Below are 20464 nucleotides of genomic sequence, written 5' to 3' on the forward strand. Positions count from 1 at the left end.
CCTGCGCAGTGGGAAGAGTCACTCCCACACCCCCAATAAATCATCGCGCGGAGAGTTTGCCTTAATGCGCACGCGCAGAGGAAGAGCCGGAAGGGGCTGGAGGTGTCATGTGATTCGACAGAGCCGCGCGTGTCATGTGGCCTAGCCAGCCGCAGGGCGGGGGAGTTCAGTGCGCATGCGCGCGGGGCTGGAAGCCGGGGGCGTGGCCATATCGGCCTGCAGAGCCAGGTAAACCGGGGGTGACGCGAGTGCGGGGCCGGCGCGCAGCGAGGTTGGACAGGCAAACAGGGGAGAGGGTGGTCCCCCCTTTGGGGTGAGGCGTTTAGCAGGAATCGGGGACAGGGCAGAGATGCTGTTGCTGCTGCCACTTGGTTTTAAACTGCGGGTGGAGCAGGAAGCAAAGTGGGGTGCGACCACACCGCTGCACCCCGGCCCCCTTGGAGGAGCCGCCCCTGTAAATTGGCAGCAAGTTGAGGGCTGGAAGGGACCTCGGGAGGTCACATCTAGTCCCCCCCCCCCCCCCCTGCTCAGAGCCCTAGCTGGGTCATCCCAGCCAGGGCTTTGTCCAGCCAGGTCTTCCTCTTCAGGGATGGAGGTGTCATCACCTGTTGCAGTGCCTCACTGCTCTCCTGGTGAGAGAGGTTCTCCTGATCTGTCACTTCCGTTGCTGCAACTTGAGACCAGTGCTAGGTTATTTGCTAACCACCACTACCTCTCTCCAGTTTGGTGCCCACTCCAGCCGCTGAGGCTAGATGGACCATGGGCCTGACCCGATGTGGCACTGCTTATACCCTTACAAAAGTACCTTGCTTTTTGAGGGGCAAGAGGGAGTGGGTTTGACATCTCCCTCTGCCCATTTACACGTCTCTCGTTGCTTCTCGACCCATTCCAGAGAAGCAGTCCAGCAAAGCCATGCCAAACCTGCCCTTGGGCGTGCAATTCATGAAGCAATAGAACATATGCGAGTGCCTAGCTCTTTTATTGGCTCCTACGGTATGAATACTTGTTATTTGAGTCCTGTTATCCAAAGGGCACTGACAAGGAGACAGCAGGATGGAGACCAAGTGCTGCCGTCAGTCTGTATGCTGCTCCAAGTCGTCCATGTATGCCGTCCTGCTAGGGGGAGTGTATGTTACCTTGGGCTCCAGTCGGATCCTCTTGATGAAATATTCAGCCAATGAACGTACGTTTGCATTTGTGACATATATTGTTCAGAGAAAGCTACCTGCTTAGGGTATGTGCTCAAATGTATATTAAAATGGTTGGCAGGTATTTGGGAAGCAATGTGCTGTTGAAAATTGGGCATTTATAATGAGAGTTCTAAACATAACTTTAATTTGTGGAGCATTTTTACAGTGTGTGGGTCAAACTGAAGGATGTGCCTATGTCACACCCTAAAACTGGATTTTGTCTGGTGCACCTTTGAGAGAGACTCCCAGGGCACATCCAGATGAGTCCACACGTGTAGGGGCATGTGTTTCCCACAGCACAAATAGCAGCGGCACCTCTACTGGCCCCAGCAGTCTCACATGGTGTCCTGGGGGCCTCCTGGGGCAGCAGCAGCACCAATCTGGTGACATGGAGCTTCCCAGTGTCAAATTATGGTGCTTACTGCAAATTAGCACAGCGAACAGGTGCACCTTGTGTAGTTTGCAGTGTCTCAGACAGCTTTGAGGCACTGCAAACCAAACTTGCACACTCCTCTGGACATGCCCCAAGAGTGTTTCCACACCTTCAGGGATGCCTTTCAGTTCCCAAACCTGTCTACTATCTGTTGCTTGACCACAGAGAACAGACTGAGGTGCTCCAAAAGTCATGTCTCTGACTGATAGCATGTCATCTTTACCCACCTCACCCTGGTCTTGCCAGCTCTTGGCAGAGGGGATTTTGCCAGTCAGAAGACCCTTGACTAGTCATGTGCTCAGAAATTATATATTTTTCACCACTTCCTTGCAAGAGGCCTGTCTGTATGATCAAATGCTCTAAAATATTTTTTTTCTACCTTTCATAACTTGCTGTTGTCCACTAACAATAGTAAATTATGAAAGGTAGCGAAAACATTTCAGAGTATCTAACCATACATACAGTTGGACAAAGTAAGTTATAATACAAAAACAAACATAAGAAATCAGTAACCATATGCTGAAATACATATAAGAGATATATTGTATGTTGTACTACATACAATAAGAGATATAAGAATAAACAAACAAAAAGGCAGTATTAGAACAATAATCTGATTTTACCCTGCATCTTAAATTTAAGAATGCAGGTTCTGCTCAGCTCAATAGTTAGAAAGCAGCTCCGGCCTCTAACCATTCAGTCAGGACTCCCAGCAACTTCTGGCACTCACAACACCTAGCCCCCTGGCTGAAGGCCTAAAGTCATTGTCTGTGCATGGGAAAGCTAAAGACAAACACTTGGTCTCATGACAAGTCTTAGGTATGGCTTCGTATCTGATGGTTTACATACATTATCCATTGGATTCTTGGGGAGCTCATACTCTGCATCAGGATGTTTTCCCCCCTGCCCGCAAATGTATTTGTTTACCAGACTAGAAATTTCTGTCCTGGAGAATATTTATAGCCTTTCAGACATGTCTCAAAGATACTTTTTTTACTTAATTTAGCCACTGTGAGAAATAACTGTCCCTGAATATCCAGGTGTTGTTCTTGCTACAGATCTCTCTTTTTAAAATGCAAATTCATCATTGTCTGGAAGGGCTTGGCTCTAGTACCTCAGGCCATGTCTGCTGGGGTCTATTTTGATTGACCATTAAAAATGCCTATGTCAAATGCTACTTCTCGTATGTATAGGGAAGGCAAGGATTTTTAGGATGATATCTTTTATTGGACCAACTACATAGTTAGGATAAAGTCTGACAAGCTTTTGGGTGCAAGACATTCCTCATCAGGTTGCTGACAAAGTGGGGAGGAACACTTAAATTGATCATTACCCTACTGAATAGTTGGGGTAAAATATCAATCATGAAAAATACATTCAGATCAAATACCACAATTCCATAAAGATATAATAATAATAAATCTAAATACAGCTTGATGCTGCTTAAATGTAGAGACTGGTCATGCCATATCAGTGAAACAAATTCAAGAAAACATGTATGACAGCCATTAATGCATCAAAAATATTACTGGTTCATGACAGTGCCAAAATGGTTCTCAAAGACTACCTGGACTGTGGCTTTCTCATGCTTTAAATGTGAATAGAGAGGTTGGCATACCAGTGTTTGTTTACTACAGTTTTCTGAATTTTACAGATAACAAGTATGATTACCTTCCTGCAACTGTGAATGTGTGCTCTGAGCTAGTAAAACTAGTGCTCTCTATGATAGCGGCACTCTGGGTAACAAGAAGAGGTAAGTGCCCATAGCTAGATGCTGTTATGAAGCATTAGCCCTGTTCTTCATATACCCTTTACAATGCTAATTCAGATTCTTTCTTCTCTGCAGAATTTGCACAAATTGTAACTCAAGCAACACTATGTGATAGTTTGGTCAGACTGAGTTATTTCATAGCATGCTACTTTCACTTAGACTAGACTAACTCTGGAGGAGTTCACCTGAATATAGATAATTCAGGTTAGTTTTCCTGCCTCTGCTATAGATAAGATGTAGAACCTGATTCTCTGGAAAAGTTGACAGATTCTGTCAGCACATTCTTGTGCAGAACTGGGGATCAAGCCATGCCACTGATTAGTAAAAACTATTTAAAACAAGGGTTAAGCTGGGCAAAGAGCAACAAGCCTAAGGATTGGGATTTGGGGTTTGCAGACTCTTCTGGGTATGTCTCAGTTCTTCTCCCTGCTCCCCTGTGTGAGGTCCAAAAAATGCAAAAGGTGCAAGCCTATGGTGGTGAAGCTGCCTAGAAGTAAATGGAAGTGGGCTAGCGTGGAAGAAGGGTCTGATTAAGTGAACAAAGGGATAGCTGAAGGCTGGTCTGGCCAAAGGAGGGGCAAGGAACCCTAGTTTGGTGTACTAGTCTTTTCATGTAACCAAGGACACATGCATTTTCATTGTCACAGGAGGTGGTGGTGGCAGATAGCACAGCCAGGTTCAAAAAGAGCTAAACAAACTATAGATGATAGATCTATCAATAGCTACTGAACAGAACAGCTGGGGAATGTTTCCTTTAGCATCTTTCAGCTATTAGTGGTGGATACCAGGAGGATAGTTAATAGGGGATAGAGCACTCTAGATCAGTGATTCTCAACCAGGGTGCCACACTACCCTGTAGTGCCTTGAGATCCTTTCAGAGTTGTCAGATGCCACAGAACATTAGCATTGTTACATGCGCAAACGTAGTTAATGGTATAAACCCAGATAATTCAAATAGAAATCTATAGTGATAAGACCATGCTTCCCTGTTGTAGTCTTTCTGAATTCTTTGCAACAGAAATTTTTTCTGTTGTTTTTCTGTAGTCAAAAAATGCATGAAAACTTGAGAGCTAGCATTTTCCAAGGGGGTCCTCAAGTCTGAAAAGGTTGAGAACCACTGCTCTAGATATCTGGTTCAATGCTCTCACTCTAAAGCTTGAACTCCTGCCACTGTTGGAGACAGGATACTGGGGTATTTGGACTGACCATTCATCTAACCCACTATGGCACTTTTTCTGTTCTTATATTCAATTATCTAGTAAGCCTCTGATACATGTGTGCAGCAGCAGAGGGCGCCACACAACCAAGAGCAGCTTTTGGTGTGAAACTGCCTTTTAAAATGCTTAACTGCTGAAAGGGATGTGTATTATAGAGGATGGGAAAAAAGTAAACATGCTGGTCTTCACTCTCACACTTAAATTATTTGTAAAGAAAAAACCACACTATGATTTGAGATGTAAACCATATGTGTGATTTTTCAATGCACCATCCTCAATCCCCCTTCCCCTATAATAGAAGCATGTACAGGGGTGAGTAGGAGCACTTACCCACAGCATTCTCCACCTCTGAGCCATAGGTACCTTTTAGCTACAAATCTATATCACTGCACCTGTCTGAATGGTAATTAATGTCTATGATAATTTTTTTCTCTTCCACTTAAAATAAAAAAGGAAAGTCATGATTAAAAATGTCTTGAAGGCTGAGGAAAGATTGCCAAGGATTACCTTACACTAGTGGTTCTCAATCTTTTTAGATTCAAGGCACCCTTCAGAAATGCTAGCTCTTAGCTTTCACACATTTTTTTGCTATGGAAAACTAATAAAACAATTCCTCTGTTGCAAAGAACTTAGTGTTGGACCACCTGTTGTAGTCTTTCTGTGGATTCTTATTTGAAATCTTTGGGTTTATCTTATGAATCATGTAGGGTGCTGTGGACCCTGGTTGAGAATCATTACCTTATGCCTTTTCACAGTGTCAAGTTAAATAAAATAGACTTCTGGAAAAACAGGAAATATGGGTGCCTATACGTGTGCTCTGACTGATTAGAATGTGTTAGAGCAGACTCGATTAATTGATCCTAACCCTAATTAATTAAATCTGTGCAGCATCCTAATTAGAACACTCCAGCGTGCCTGCTGCAGCATCACATGTATTCAGTGTCTCGCATTTCAAATGGCAGCAGGGTCACTTCAACTAAAGCTCATCAAAGGAGCTTTAGTTAAGGTCCCCTCATGGCCATTTTGAAATGTGGGATGCTCAATACACATGACACTGGTGTTTTAATTAGAGCAGCTCTCTGGACAGCCGCTGTAATTAAAATGCACCCGCCCTTTCAACAACTCCCACCCTAGAGTACATATATAGGCACCCAGCAGTGTTAAAGTGTGTGTCCGTACACCCTTAACTACTTCCTAGACTATGGTCATAATACATATGCTCTCACTCTGCCTTTGGACTCTTGCAGACAAGAGCTACTTACACTTGCCTTACAATCAAACTCCTAAAAAAAACCCCAACCCTCCCCCCAACAACACTGCGTCTGAGTGACTTTTAGTCTTTCCAGAATCACAGTTCCAATTCTGATGGAGGCCAACTCTTCTGTAAAGTTTGTGACTGTACTTTGGGGACTGCTAACTAACTTCTATGGTCCCCTCACCGTTATGCATATGATGCCATCCAAAACTGTTACTGCTTACCCATTCATAAACCTGCACACTATGTTCCTTTCCTACTGAAGTGCTGATAATCTTCAAGACACCTGTATCTAGTTAATTGATGCAACCAATATGTTAGGGCATTGAAATGAGGGATGCTGAATGTCTCAACAGACACATGAACCTCTTTTCTTCACCTGGACAGACTGGATTTCACCATCCTGAAGGGGTGTCACCTACTTGCATCACCTTGAATCACTTTTGCAGGTGCTTCTGCTAATCCAGGGGTGGACAAAATATGGCCTGTGGGCCAGATCGAACTCAACAAGGGATTCCGTGTGACCTGTGGCAGGTCCCTCAGTCCCACCTGGCTCAGGCACAGGGGGCAGCCGGGGCCATGGCTTTTGCGGCCAGTCATGCTGCCCCAGGCCTGCAGTAGGGCAGGGGCAGCATGGTGGCTGGACTCAGCTTCCTGGCAGCCCCTGTGGCAGCAGGTTGCTCTGCCTGGCTGCTGCTGACAATCTGTGCTGCATTTACCACTAGAGGTGCCGGATAGAGTGGACGCGTGGGCAGGGTCTCCTTGGAGACTGGTCCGGTACTCCTGAGGGCAGAAAATGATCGGCTGGGCGAAAGACGGCATTTGGGACCAGGACGGGCAGGCAGATGGGGCAGTAACAGTGCAGGACCAGGGCAGAGCCATGATCTGCTCTCCACACATCCCTGCGACTGGTGGTGGTTCCCTGGGCGGGGATATGCAGGGAGCAGATCATGGCTCTGATTCAGGCCCCTGCCTCACACTGCACCTGGTTTGCACTGTGGCTACTTGTAGCCTGGCAGTATGAAGTGTCTCCAATAGATCATCACCAGATTAGGCCACCCTGCACTGCTGGGCTGTGCCACTCTGCAGCCGCATTGTACTGGGGCTCCCTGTGTGCACCTGTGCTGGGGTGGAGGTAGCAGGGGCCAAGTCATGGGCATCCCCCCAATTGGCCTGGTCATTGTTACCACTAGGATTCTTTTTGCCAGAGACCCCCAAGGATTGACACAGCCCTTGTCTGATGTAGTATCAAGTAAATTTTAATAGTAATCCATAAGCTTTTTTACAAATTTCCTCCCTGTAATATAACCTGACAAATAGTTCCTTCAGATGGTACAGTAACGACCTTCAGTGATAGCAGCCTCAGATCCTCTGCTGAGTGTGTGAGATGTTTGTTTCTGGATTTTCTGCTGCTGGAGCAAAAAGTCCATGGTTGGCCCTGCCTCCTCACAGTAACAGCATGAACACAATGTTGTCCCTTTGCTTGTCCACTACTTTTTTTAACTTTGTCATCCCAAATTGTCCAATCCTCAAGTTCCTTATCTCATCTTCTTAGATAACGTACTCCAGTCCTATTCCATTTTTGGTTTTGTTTCCTTTTAGGGAAACTGATGTACTTGGTTCACCCACTGTACCAGTCACAGCACTCACTTTTCCCACTGCCTTATGAGGCACTCTACAGTTTTACTGCTTAGTTCCAGGAAGGCCTAGATTCTGGTCAAAAGCCCTAACATAACGCAGTTTGCCCACCATAGTCATGATCTGTCAGGGCTGCCCTGTGCTGTCAGGCTGTGAGCAGCCACAGCATGAACCAGGTGCAGCGCGGAGTAGTACAGGGCCAGGGCAGAGCAACAATCCACTCCTTGCACATCCTTGCCCACAGAATTGCCACCCATCACAGTGGTGTGTGGGGAGTAGATCACGGCTCTGCCCCAGGCCCCATGCTGTCCCTGCCCTGTGATTCTAGCCTTGCCCTCTCACCCGTCCCACTCCTGGATATCGTTCCATGCCCACCTGTGGCTCCATCCCATCTACCTAGTTGAGTGTGCTCTGCCCATGGGTGTCCCAAGCCGATCTCTAAGGAGACCTCATCCATCTATCCACCCACCTACTCTGTCCAGCACCCCATGGACACTTAAGTGGCCCTCGAGCCCAAATAATTGCCCACCTGTGTGCTAATCCCCACATCATTTAATACAGCTGTACCTAAGATCATGAATGCCACCAGTCCTTGCTGCTACTTTTCATTGATTGTTGCTGGTTCCAGGTTGCATCAGTCTATACTTTGCCTCTTTCTGTGTCCTGGTTTTGAGATGTTCTTAATTTGTCCCTTCCTTTTTGAGCCTGTTAACTCCACTTCTTGCCAACCCCTTTCATTTTCCACCCACTGTTTTTTGCACCCTGTGCTGTTCATAGTTTAAATTAAAAAATGCTGATTACGTTGAGATGCACATCCCTAAATGTCTTGGCAAACTTAGTCCTACATCTCCTTCCCTCATCCTCTGTTTTGGCTTCCTTTACAGCCTGTTGTCATTTAAATGGCAAGTTCTGTAGGATGGTGTAACAGGGTGGTCTGTTCCTTTTAAGAGGGAACAGTCAGCTGTATTGAGAGAGTCCAGCTGCAGGGCATTTGGATAATGAGAGAGTGCCCCACTGGGAGCTTAACACCCCGGGAGAGAGAGCAGAAGAGGCAGGTAAGCTGTGGGCTAAACTTCTTGCCATACAGAGGTGCCAGGCTGCTGTGCTGGGGTCAGAGCCAAAGGGGTTCCACTTCCAGTGTCCAGGACAGGACAGCAGGATTTTCTTTAATTTGTTTTAAAACTGTTTTATATGGGAGGACTAGCTGAGGAGCTCCTCAGAAGACAGCAGCCTAGGCAAACAAGATGGCTTCTGGGGGTTTTTTTCAGGCACTGCACTTTGGGTTCTATGTAAATAAGGTTTTTTTACATTTAGGTCACTGTTTTAAATCTGGTTACAATCAGCAGGCATGGAAAGCCATTTCCATCTGGCTGCCATTCCTTGCTGTCATGAATGACTGGCAGCCTCTTGATTGTTCCAGTTGGAACATGACCCTATCGTTGAGAGTGTTTTTAGGGGAATGAATACCGTCTCTGCTCAGGACAAGGATTGAATGTCCATGCAGACTCATCTCTTCCCCTTACAAGCAGTTATTTTATGTCAGTGGATAAAGGTGATTGGCAAGACAGTGTGGGGGAGGTTCATGTTGTCTCTGTCTCTGTATGTCTTGTGTATTAGCAGGAGATTAGACTGGCACTTCTCATCAAAACCTGATTTGCTTTTAAAATAAATAGTTGCTGTTCTGTGTAATATGTCTTGCACACATCAACCTGAGATATCTTTAGCTCCAGTTTTCATCATTCAAGTTCCCTTAACTAACCAATTTCCTTCTTTTTCTTTCAGCAGGTAAATTATGTCATCATTTTGGATGTACATCGTGGAGGGAATTGTGTAGCTACATGAAATGGTCAATTCCTGCCTTTCTTTATTTTTTGGATAACCTGATTATTTTCTATGTCTTATCCTACCTCCAACCAGTAAGTATATATCTACCAAATAAGGTAGCATTAAATGGCACAAGGCTCACTTTTTTTGAACATTCATACTAGTTGCGGGTTTGTGCTCCCATAGCTGACCTGCATAAGCATTTCATTTATGGTGATTGTTTATTCCTTCCACCCACCTGACTTACAGCCCTCTTTTTAGCTACCAAATGTGAAGAATCCATTTTATTTTCTCCTGCTTGACTGATTTTTTACAGGTAGAATGAATAGTGTAAAAAAAATGCCCATCTTGTTTCATCATCCTTTTTCTTCTTTTCAGACCAGCATTTCTGTTCCACACTGTTTTTTCCAGAGGGCTGGGTTTTAAGACTTGTTTCCTACAGAACTGCTATCACTGATCTTTTAAAAGTATGATTTCATATAATGGCTTATACATTTTTCTTTCTTCCATTCTATGCCAAATAAATCTCAGAAGCTTGTGAGCACTGTTAGGTCATAATCATTAAATGATAACATCCAGGTTGACTACTACTGGCTGAATTTCTCCAGAGGACCTGAATTCATTCTTCACATATTTAGAAAAAAAGATAGTGTCTTCATGCTTTCTGTTTAGAGCTGGGATTATTTATTTATTTGGTTCAAGTGCTATTACTTGAGCAGCCTATTTAATATTGACAAACTCTGAAGTAAACACTGTGAACCATGCATGCATTCCCTTTGCATATAGAGTACACTGAAAATACTCCAAAGTAAGCAGGTCGTGTCTGAACCCAAAGTTGTGATTTTTCTCATGTTTCCATGAAAGCTGGTTTGAGGTTAGTTTGTGAAGCAAAGATGAAATATAAATGGAATCTTTGGTAGTTCATCCTCTCCTGAACCTGTTCTGTATTTATCAATTTCAATTGCAAATATTTTTCTTTCTCACAAATGGGTCTAAGGAAATTGTGCCTCCAATAGTCTTTTTTTTTAATTCTAATTTCACAAGTCAGGAAATCAGATTTATTAAGCTGCACTTTAACATCTTGCATGGATACATTGCGCTTTGATTTACATGAGAACACAGCACTGGCAATGTGACCAACTATTTGGTAAATAAGGTGTTGGGCTACAACAGAAAAAAAGCAGCACTTTCTTTTTGCTAATTGCAGAGTTAGTGTTGAGATTTTAATGACATAAGGCAAAGAGGGCTTCTGTATTATTTTAAGTAATTAGCTAGCTAGCTGGATGTAAACTTACTGTGTAACAGAGTGATTTGTTTTTTGAGGGTCCAGTTGCAGGGAGGTATTGAAAATTTAATTAATTTTTGTAACATTTTTATACATATCACTATTCACTAAGAAGGCTCTGGAATTTAACAGTAAATATATTTAATTAAACTTTTAATTTTTACAAATTCCTGTTGCCCTCTGTTGCTGTTCTGGTTCACAAGAGATGCAAAAGAATACACCATTCTTAGATCTAGGGCAGTACAAATAGCAGACATACTAGCTCCTTTGCTACTCACAGCGATCCAGAATAATGCATTCTGAGATGCATGTAATTATCGACAGCCTGGTTAAGTGAACACAATAATCTAATACTCCTTTGCAGTTCATCTGTAAAGAGCATGGCCATGATGCCATACTTAGACACATTAATGGGAGTCCAGTTGCTTTCTAGCTGAATGAGACTGAAAAGACTTTGGAGACAGAGAGAAGGCGATGGCAAATCCCTGTGGGATTTTGAACTTAAAATGCAGTGGTTCTAAGCATGCTTCTGCTATGAAAAATGGTATTACACAGTTCCTTTGCTGTTTATTAACTCTGCTAGATGAATTTTGCTCAGCTTTCACAGAAGACAGTGTTGTTTTTATCACTAGCTCCCCTTTGGATTTGAAAGAATTTGGAGTCTTTCCATTCTGTGCTTTGTCAAAGTTAATGAATTTCTGTTAATTAGCAAGCTGTGCTAATTAAAAGCGGCCATGTGTCACGTGTATCATTGTCACTGTGCATCCCTGCACTGAAAAAATGTCAGCGGGGCGGTTTCAAATATAAAGTTCATTGGACATGTTTTATTTCAAAGCATATTGCTGCCATTTTGTCAGCGCGCAGATGCACAGCAACGGTGATGCATGAGGCTGCCAGAGCGCATCAATTTCCATACTCCAGCAGACTCAGTTGAGTCTTCTCTGATGTGCTGGATTTTCAGTGCGTCAGAGCAGGCTCCCTGCATGTGTATAGGAGCCCTTAGTCTTCAAATTATGCCTTCAGTTAGTTATATCTGTGCCACGGCACTTGCTCTGCCATTGATAGACTCAGTTAATTGGGTGATTGAGCCAGAACACACTCCCAGTAAAAGCTGTTTTGTTTTTTTTTCTATTGTGAGCCAATCTCTTCGTATTTCTTTTGTTTGTTTTCTGGCTGCCTAGAAGCCGTGGTCATAGGACAGCAATGCAGTCTGTGACCTTGGGAGAGAACCTGTAGATTGAGGCAGTGCCATTTTTAGGCAGTAGACCTGTGCTTTTCAATTTCTTTCACGTGCTTGAAAGCTGTGGCATTGAGATCTTGGAAGCATCATAAAGGTAAAAAAATTACCTTAGCCCACCTCTGTTATCCAGTGTTCCCATGTCACAGTGGCTGTTCATGAAAGTTGCTTTCACTCATGTCTGATCCATTTCTCTGTGAAATCAAGAAGAGCAGTTTCAACACCTCTGTAGGGAATGGCAAAGCCTGCCTCTCAATAGGATTTAGCTAGGCTTTATGCACCATTTAAATCTTCAACGTGGGCCACAAATGTCTTTTAAGGAATTCAGTGTTGTCTGCCCATTAAGTGCATCTCACCTGAAGCAGAATTTTAGTGCCAATGCGGCCAATTTTTTGCTGTAGCACATCCTGGGAGGTGACCTTTGTGAGGGTTGATTTTTTAATTGTTGGACTACATTTGAATTGTAATTTTGTTCCCTGTGCTCTTTTTCTAGGCTATGGCTGTATTGTTCTCAAATTTTGTCATTATAACAACAGCATTCCTATTCCGGATAGTGTTGAAGTAAGTTTCTATTAAAGCAAAATGTTAAGTGTTTCTTCTGTCATCCAACTGGAGAAGTTTGTTGCAATCCTCCTCTTTGTGTAACAGCTATCATTATTTTTAAAGCTTTTTTATTTTCTAGTGTCTTTGGGGGACAAGCCATGGGGATGGATGGTTTAACCTTACTATTAAATATGAAATGTGCCGTGTTTAGACCTCTGCAGATTTGGCAATTGTTCTTCTGTGACTGATATACAAATGGGATCATAACTGTGTACTTAATATGTGGCCTCACTAGAGTTGTGGTTGTTTGGGTGCTAGAAGTGTGCCTTTCCATATGTTAGTGTGATTTATTTTCCTTTTAAGTTTATCTTTTGGTTCTGAAATTCTTGAGTTTGCATTACCTCTTTCAGGGACCACTGCAACATGCTTCTGTTATTTTCTTACGCTTAAGTTACTGACTCCATTTCAATATTAACTGTGATTTTATGGAGTGTTATACTCCTGTATTCAGGGGTGTAGGTTGTAGCTGTGTTGGTTTAAGGACACAGGCAGACAAGGTTCTTTGGGTAAATCTAATATCTTTTATTAGACCAACTCAAATAGTTGGAAAAATTCTTCTTAGCTAAGAAGAATTTTTCCAGGTATTTGAGTTGGTTTAATAAAAGATATCAGATTTACCCAAAGAAATTTGCCTGCCTATACTCCTGTATTGTCATTTTTAGAAAAATAAATGGCAAGTCACTCTCCTGAGGATTCATTGAACAGATATTATTAGAGTTGCTAGAAATGGTCACAAACATTTTTGTCAAACTGTTGAATTTGATGAAAAAGGGGATAATTTTTTGAGAAAAATTGCTGTGAAAATCTTTGCCATGTTATTGACTGATCATGCATGATGATAAACAAAGATTAAATACATGGGAGAATGAGGTACAATAGTGTAGTGTAAAGGTGTACTCAGTCTTACTGTGCCAGTGATGGGTTTTCAGTTTGATCTGCTTAGTTAAATGAAATCATATTCTAAAAATGTAGGCTTATGTTCTTTTTTTTTTTTTTTTTTCCTTCATATGTTACCTTGTTTGGTTCTCCTGTGTCCTCCCCTCTACTTAAAAATAATATTTTGCTTATTGAGGCACTAAGGGGATGCATATGCTATAAGCTTTTACAAACCTCCCTATTTTTAACCAAAATGAGTTTTGTTTTGTTTTTTGTTGTCAGTCTGATTTAAAATGTTTAGTCCTTTGTTGTTTAGTTTTCAGTCTTTGTGATGTCATGATTTCGTATGTTCTCCTATGGCCATCATTTTTCAAAGTAAATAAGACCAGGAAGAATTTCTGAGGATAAAGAACAGTCAATATAATTTTGGCAGTCTTGCAGGCTACATTAATACCTCTGTGAGGAAAAGGGCACAAAAATTGGATTGACTTTCAAAGACTTGCAAAAAAGGATTTCTTCGAATATACACACACTCACACATGTATATAAAAATAAAATCACCTAATCACCTGCCCAGAGTTCTTACTTTTGCATCTCCATCATGAGTCAGGTAGGAGCTCCCTTTGCTGCTATCTGGCATGTGGGCTCTTTGATGCCCGAGTTGACAACTCGGGTAAAACCCTGGCCCTTGCAGTCAGCCTTTTATCATTGCCTCAACAAAGGCAGGATTTTTCACACTCTGATTGGAGTTGTGTATGGTGTAGTATTTTCCTGTTTCAGCTCCTTGTTTGTTCTCCTCACATTTAACCTCTGTCACTGAACTTGTAACCAATACCAATTTGGGGGGTTTGGGCTTCTTTTTCTTCTCACAGACGGCGGCTCTCCTGGGTGCAGTGGGCCTCGTTGCTGATTTTGTTCCTGTCCATCATAGCTCTGACTGCTGGGACTGGAAGCCATCAGAATGGCTTGGCTGCCCACGGATTTCATCATGACATGTTTTTCAGCCCATCAAACAGCTGCCTTCAATACTCCAGGCTCGAAAGAGAGTGCTGGGGAAGGAGTAACTGCACAGTATCTGGGCTCTTTCCCACCTTCAGGTGGAACGTCACTGCCACCACAGCAGGAGCTTTGAAAACCCTCCGCCTGGGCCTGGGCCACCTCCTCATACTGGTGCAGTGCTTCATCTCTGCTCTGGCCAATATCTACAATGAAAAGATTCTGAAAGAAGGAGACCAACTCACTGAAAGCATCTTTGTGCAGAACAGCAAACTCTATGTATTTGGAGTGCTGTTTAACGGGCTAATCCTAGCCGTGCACTCTGACTGCTACAGGCAGATACAGTCCTGTGGCTTGTTTTATGGGCACAACACCTTCTCCATAGCCCTCATTTTTGTCACGGCCCTCATGGGACTCTCTGTGGCCTTCATCTTGAAGTTTCAAGACAACATGTTCCACGTCATGACTGCCCAGGTCACCACGGTGGTAATCACCACTGTGTCAGTCATAGTCTTTGACTTCAAACCTTCTCTGGAGTTCTTCTTGGAAGCTCCTGTGGTGCTTCTCTCCATATTTATCTACAACGCCAGCAAGCCACGTGGGCAAGAATATGTTGTTCAGGGGGAGAGGAGCAAAATTCTCAGTGGAGATGTGTGGGAACGTTCCAGTGGGGTAAGGTTTTTAAGATGCTTGTTTTTCTCTGTCAAGCTGACCGTTCAGATGATTTGCTACACCTATGGGTGGCACTTGTGATTCAGCCAAAATTGTCACGTTAATTTAAACTCTATAAGCTTAGTCTTTTAAATAGGTTAGCCCCTATTTTAGCTCGATACTTGTGTTGTTTGCAGTTCCTGTCTCCTATCCTAAGGCCTAGCTGAGGACCCTGCCTTCCCCCTCTAATCTCAGGTGATCTTGCAGGCACTTTAGCTTGAATTAACCTTTCTCCTACAATGTTTGCAACCCAGATACCCCACCTGCTCATATCAGTACATGGGAACTGATTATAATCAAGTTGAAATCAAGTCTGTTTTTACCCCTGGAGCTCAGCCAGTTGCTGAAAGTAGATAAACAGTGTAACTGGAATAAAGTAGATTGGGTGTTAACATTCTTCCAGTTTTAAAAATCTAAGATATTTCAAGAAACCTGGGTAAGGATTTTTACTCTAAGAGTTTTAACATGATTTTTCCGCTATACTTTTTGCTCTTTGAATAGTAGTATGGGCATTAAAATTTGTGGAAACCTTTTTATGGAAAGAGCTTGCTCACCCATTTTACATTTAGGTGAAATGAGAAATAAGTCTGAGATACAGGTGGGAGATGGACAAGATCCCAGAAGACTGGAAAAGGGCAACAGTGCCCAACTTTAAAAAATGGGAAAAGGAGGACCCAGGGAATTGGGGACTGGTCAGTCTAAATTCAGTACCCAGAAAGTTATTGGAGCAAATTTATAAAGAAGTGAATGTGTGTTTGTCTAAAGGAAGTGATCACTAGCAGCTGGCATGAGTTTGATAAGAACAGATCATGCCAAACTAACTTAATCTTCTTTTGACAAAGTAACTAGTTCTGTGGATAAAGGGCATGCAATGGTTATACTGTATTAGGACTTTAGTAAGGCTTTTGGTAAACTCCCATATAACTTTCTCATAAATAGGGACCTACCAAAATTGTGATTTCGCGGATATTGTGAAATCCAGCATTGCCCAAGAAATCCATCACTGCCTGCCAAATCCATGAAGTCCATGGAGGGGTGAGGGGGGGAATCTTACTGGAAAGTGTGCTGTAGTAGCCCACTGGGGTGGGGAAGTGGGGGTCTGCCTGCTCAAGGGGCTGCTGGCAAGCTGCCTGCCTCCCACCCCTGCCCCTCACCACTGATTGGCTGCAAGGGCAGAACCACCAGGACCCCTTGGCTAGAGCTGTGGTGGGGGAGGGAGGGTGCTGTGTTCCACTCATGCAATGGCTGCTGGGCTCCATGTTCTGCCCATGAAATCAGTGTGGGGGAGGGGCAGCACCCTGAATTTGGTAGGTCCCTACTCATAAGTAAACTGGAAAGATGTGCACTAGATAAAATTGCTATAAGGCAGATACAGAATTGACTCAATAATTGGAAACAAAGGGTAATTCTAAATGGATCAGTGTCAGAATGGTAGGAGTTTTAAAGTGAAGCTGCATAGGGGTCTTTCCTGGGTCCAGTACTGTTTAACGTGTTTGCTAATGATTTGGTTGCCAAAATAGAGAGGTTCCTGATCAAGTCTGCAGATTAAATGAAACTGGGAGATATTGACACACTTGTGGGGATAGGAGTAGATTCAGAAGGATCTTGATAGACTGGAAGCTGGGCTAGAGACAACAGGATTAAGTTCAACACAGATGTATGTATATTATGGCCACGTTCTGTGAGCAGCATATAGTCCTGGGAAATTTAATTTAACCCTGAAAGTGGGGAGTAAATGTTTCCTCACCGTTCTATACTCTGCCATTGCTGAGTGATGGTTAATAGATATACAAATAATGTGTATAATCACATGTTTGTGAAATCAGGCATGTTTTAGACCGTGTACTTAGTCAACTAGGGGGATGGGGAAAATTATTCAGCACCTCTTTGTCCAGAAAGAAAAAGGTCTCCATGGAGGAAGGAGCATGTCTGTTAATACAACTGCATCCATTGGACTAGGGAAAATGAAAAGAAAGCCAACACAGAAGAATGGTGAAATATTTTTTCAATTAAAAACAAATCTGGGGACTTTCCCTCATGAATAGCTGTCTGTTCTGTCCAAGACAAGGGTTTAATGTGAAAGAGATTTAAAGCACAAGCCCTTGATTTCACAATTATGGCTGGACTGCTTCAAAATAAGTGTTTCTTGCGTGCTTGGCAAAAGGAAAACTTGCTCATAATTAACTGTTTTTTATTTTTTGTTTTTCCCACCCCCTTCTGGGTCCTGTAGGATGGAGAGGAGCTTGAGAGACTGACCAAAGCAAATAGTGATGCTGATACTGATGAAGATGCCTTCTAGCCTGGGGTGGTACAGATGAGTGCTGGGCAGTCTTCAAGAGAGCAGCTGGAATGCCCTTCAGAATGTGGAAGAGTCTTTTTTTACTGCGCAGAGCAATTGAGAATGTGTTTTTTGGTGGCCCCAGGGGAGAGGTGATGGTAGAGTTTACTGTTTTCAAGTTGTGCCAGTAACTCAAACACATCAGGGTAAGTTTCAGGGTTGGAGGTGATTACAGATGAGTAAACCCCATGGTGTACCAGAGGTAGGAAAGGAACACTGTAGAATCACTAGCTTGATCCATGTAAATTGCAGTGTATGCTGTATTCTCCTCTCGCATCAGTGTAAATCATGAGCTAAGCGCAATGAAGTCAATGTAAAGGGGTGGAGAATATGTGGCCCTTAGTCTTCTCAATCGGGATGATCCAAGAGCTGAGTGTCAGCCCAGCAATTTGAAAGTAAAGGCGGAGCACTAGTGTTCATGTGCGCCATATTGACAGTGTTGACTCCCCTCCTAGGCAAAGGGCCTCATCCTACAAACATTCTGTCAGTGTTGATCCTGGCTCACCCTCAGTTGCTCTGTGGCTTGGCCCCCTAACATCATCGTGTGCCATCAGCATGTGGAATACTGCCTAAGCTATAGGTACTCATATCTGAATTTTTATTAACATGTTTGTTAGTGTCATGTCCTTCTCTTCTGTTCTTTTGACAAATGGTTCCATAGCTGCAGAACCAGTTTCTTCACCATTCCAGTAGCTTTTGGGAGTTGATGAGCATCTGTTACGTTACTACAACTTACAAGCACTTTTGAGCTGTTTTGGTAACGTGACTGGTATAGCCGATTGGAAGACCAGCTTCCCCGCTCATCCAAAATATGTGGGGCTTTTTTGTTTTTAAAATGGATCTTGTTGCATCTTCCTCTAGTTTGAAAATTCTTATGCCTTGTGCAGCTGTCTGGAATTATAGTTTGTCCATTGCAGTCCATTGGAGAGTTCTGTTCTATGTCACTGAAAACAAAATTATGCTGAAACTGTATTTCACTCTTTTGTCAATACAAAATAATGACTTTTTTAAATTTAAAGGAAATTGGCAAGAGAAACTTGGCCCCAAAAAAATATTTTTTGTACAAGCTTTTTAAAAAAATTCTGAAATTTCCATGATCTCGAAAAAAGGAATCAAGTGTAATCTACAGAAAACCTGTATATTTTTTATGCAGTTTTTGTGGTGCAGAGCTCCAGTGCATGGCCTGTGATAATTACATTGACTGGAGACTGTAGCATAATTTGGCCAGGCTATTCCTTGTGTCCATACTTAGAGAAATGGAAGAAGAAAATGCTGTGAATTATGAAAGGCACACTGAATTATGGAAACAATTCCTGTTAACACTGTACAACATGGTCGGGAAGATTGAGCATCTCCTGAGGTCTCATTTTTCTACAGGTTTGGCCATTTTGCCCAGAACATTTTGACTTTCAACCCAAGTTACCCTGTTCATACAACAGGGATTAAAATACCATTATCAACCTCACAGGGATGTCGTGAGGATTAATTGATGAATTTGAGTCTCTGCACAACTCTACAAACACTCCATTAAGTGTTATTTTAATAATTAAGTTATTACTAATACCACAAGTAAGGAGACCTGTTTACAAATATGGAGGCAAATTCACTGCTATATTCTGGTTGCTTTACAGCATTGTGGCTATGCAGAGTAGCCATGAACCCAGTTTAATCAGACAGTTGCTTTGAATCTGCCTCATTCGTTTTAATCTAATAATGTATATTGAGACAAGCCATTTGGCTTAGGGAGGTATTGTTCCCTATTACAGGGATGCCTTTGTAACAAACATTGAGTTTTACTGTAATTTATCAGACCTAATGGTGAAATAAATTTGAATAAATTAAAGTATGAATAATAAATCCACAGGCTGACAGTGGTCCTGATTCTGATTAAATCCCAGCTTATGCTTCTGGGAGGAGGGGCTGGATTTGTCATGCCAGTGCATGTGGCTCCTTGCTTTTTCAGAGGTCCTCATTGATTTAGTAAGATTGTTTAGTGAAAAGTGGGGGTCTAAAACTGAACCTCGCACAAGATACAAGTCCCATTGCTGTGTATACATAAGAACATATGAAGTGCCATACTGGATCAGACCAATGGCCTGTCAAACCTAGTATCTCATTTCCAACTGTGGCAGAAGTAGATGCTGTAGAGGGAGAGCATTGAACTAGATATCTTCAGAGTGGTCTATGCCCTATTCAGTACCCTCCCTGTCATCCATCATTACTGGTTTAGAGATGCCCGAGGAAACATATCCAACCACTCTGTTCCATGACCATTAATAGATTTATCATCCATTAATTTATCCAGTCTCTTTTTGGACCTGGCTGTGCTATCTGCGTCCACCACCTCCTGTGGCAATAAATTCTACAAGTTAACTATGTATTGCGTAAAAAAAAAAATGAACTTCCCCTTAGTTTTAAACCTGTCACCTACTAATGTCAGGTGAGACCCTAGTTCCACTGTTCTGGGACTCGGTGAACAAGAGTTCCCTGTTCACTCAGTCCACGCCCTTCATGATGTTATAGATCTCTATCATATCCCCCCTCAGCCGCCTCCTTTCCAAACTGAAGAGTCCTAGCCTTTTTAGTCTTTCCTGATATGGCAAATGCTTCATGCCTCTTTATCATTTTGGTTGCCCTTCTCTGAACCTTTTCTAGTTATACTACCAGTACCTCCTTTTTTGAGGTGTGGAGACTAGAACTGCATACAGTATTGAAGATGTGGGCACACCATGGATTTATATAATGGCATGATGATGATGATGTCTGTTTTGTTTTCGATTCCCTTAATGATAACCAACAACAGGTGCAAGTCACTTGTATTGGAATGAGCCCTGTCATTAGGCCATACTAAAGGATGCAGCAGTCAGCTATTGATGTGTTTCTCAGAGGTTGAAGGCAATCCTGCTGTTTCCCTTGTGCTCCACAATCTACCCTAGGCATCATGTACTAATCACGTATGAATACATATCCTGTTGGTGGTTGATTGCTATATTAATACTGACCTGGTTAGTTCATTGGTCCCATCAAATATGGTAGCTGCAGCCAACACCTGTTAAGTTGCATGTGGGATTTCCCTCCCCATTCCTACAG

At 42.8% G+C, this 20464-nt stretch overlaps 1 protein-coding gene across 13 annotated transcripts; it reads left to right on the top strand.

Moving 5' to 3' along the window:
- Positions 1-138: 138 nt before the first annotated feature.
- Positions 139-19234, top strand: SLC35A5 (solute carrier family 35 member A5). 13 transcript variants are annotated; one of them, XM_014518265.2, is made up of 7 exons: positions 139-228; positions 1031-1183; positions 3278-3376; positions 9287-9420; positions 12344-12411; positions 14202-14997; positions 17267-19234. In XM_014518265.2, the coding sequence occupies exons 2-7, from the start codon at positions 1054-1056 to the stop codon at positions 17333-17335; spliced, it is 1296 nt and encodes a 431-aa protein (XP_014373751.1). In that variant the 5' UTR covers positions 139-228; positions 1031-1053; the 3' UTR covers positions 17336-19234. The 13 variants fall into 13 exon arrangements, with proteins under 13 accessions (XP_014373751.1, XP_025055465.1, XP_025055463.1 ...); XM_025199679.1 differs by having other exon boundaries at positions 210-228; positions 893-1183; XM_025199680.1 differs by having other exon boundaries at positions 172-1183; positions 9290-9420.
- The last annotated feature ends 1230 nt before the right edge of the window (positions 19235-20464 follow it).

This window comes from Alligator sinensis, unplaced genomic scaffold (genome assembly GCF_000455745.1).
Source record: "Alligator sinensis unplaced genomic scaffold, ASM45574v1 scaffold343_1, whole genome shotgun sequence".
NCBI classification, from domain to species: Eukaryota; Metazoa; Chordata; order Crocodylia; family Alligatoridae; genus Alligator; species Alligator sinensis.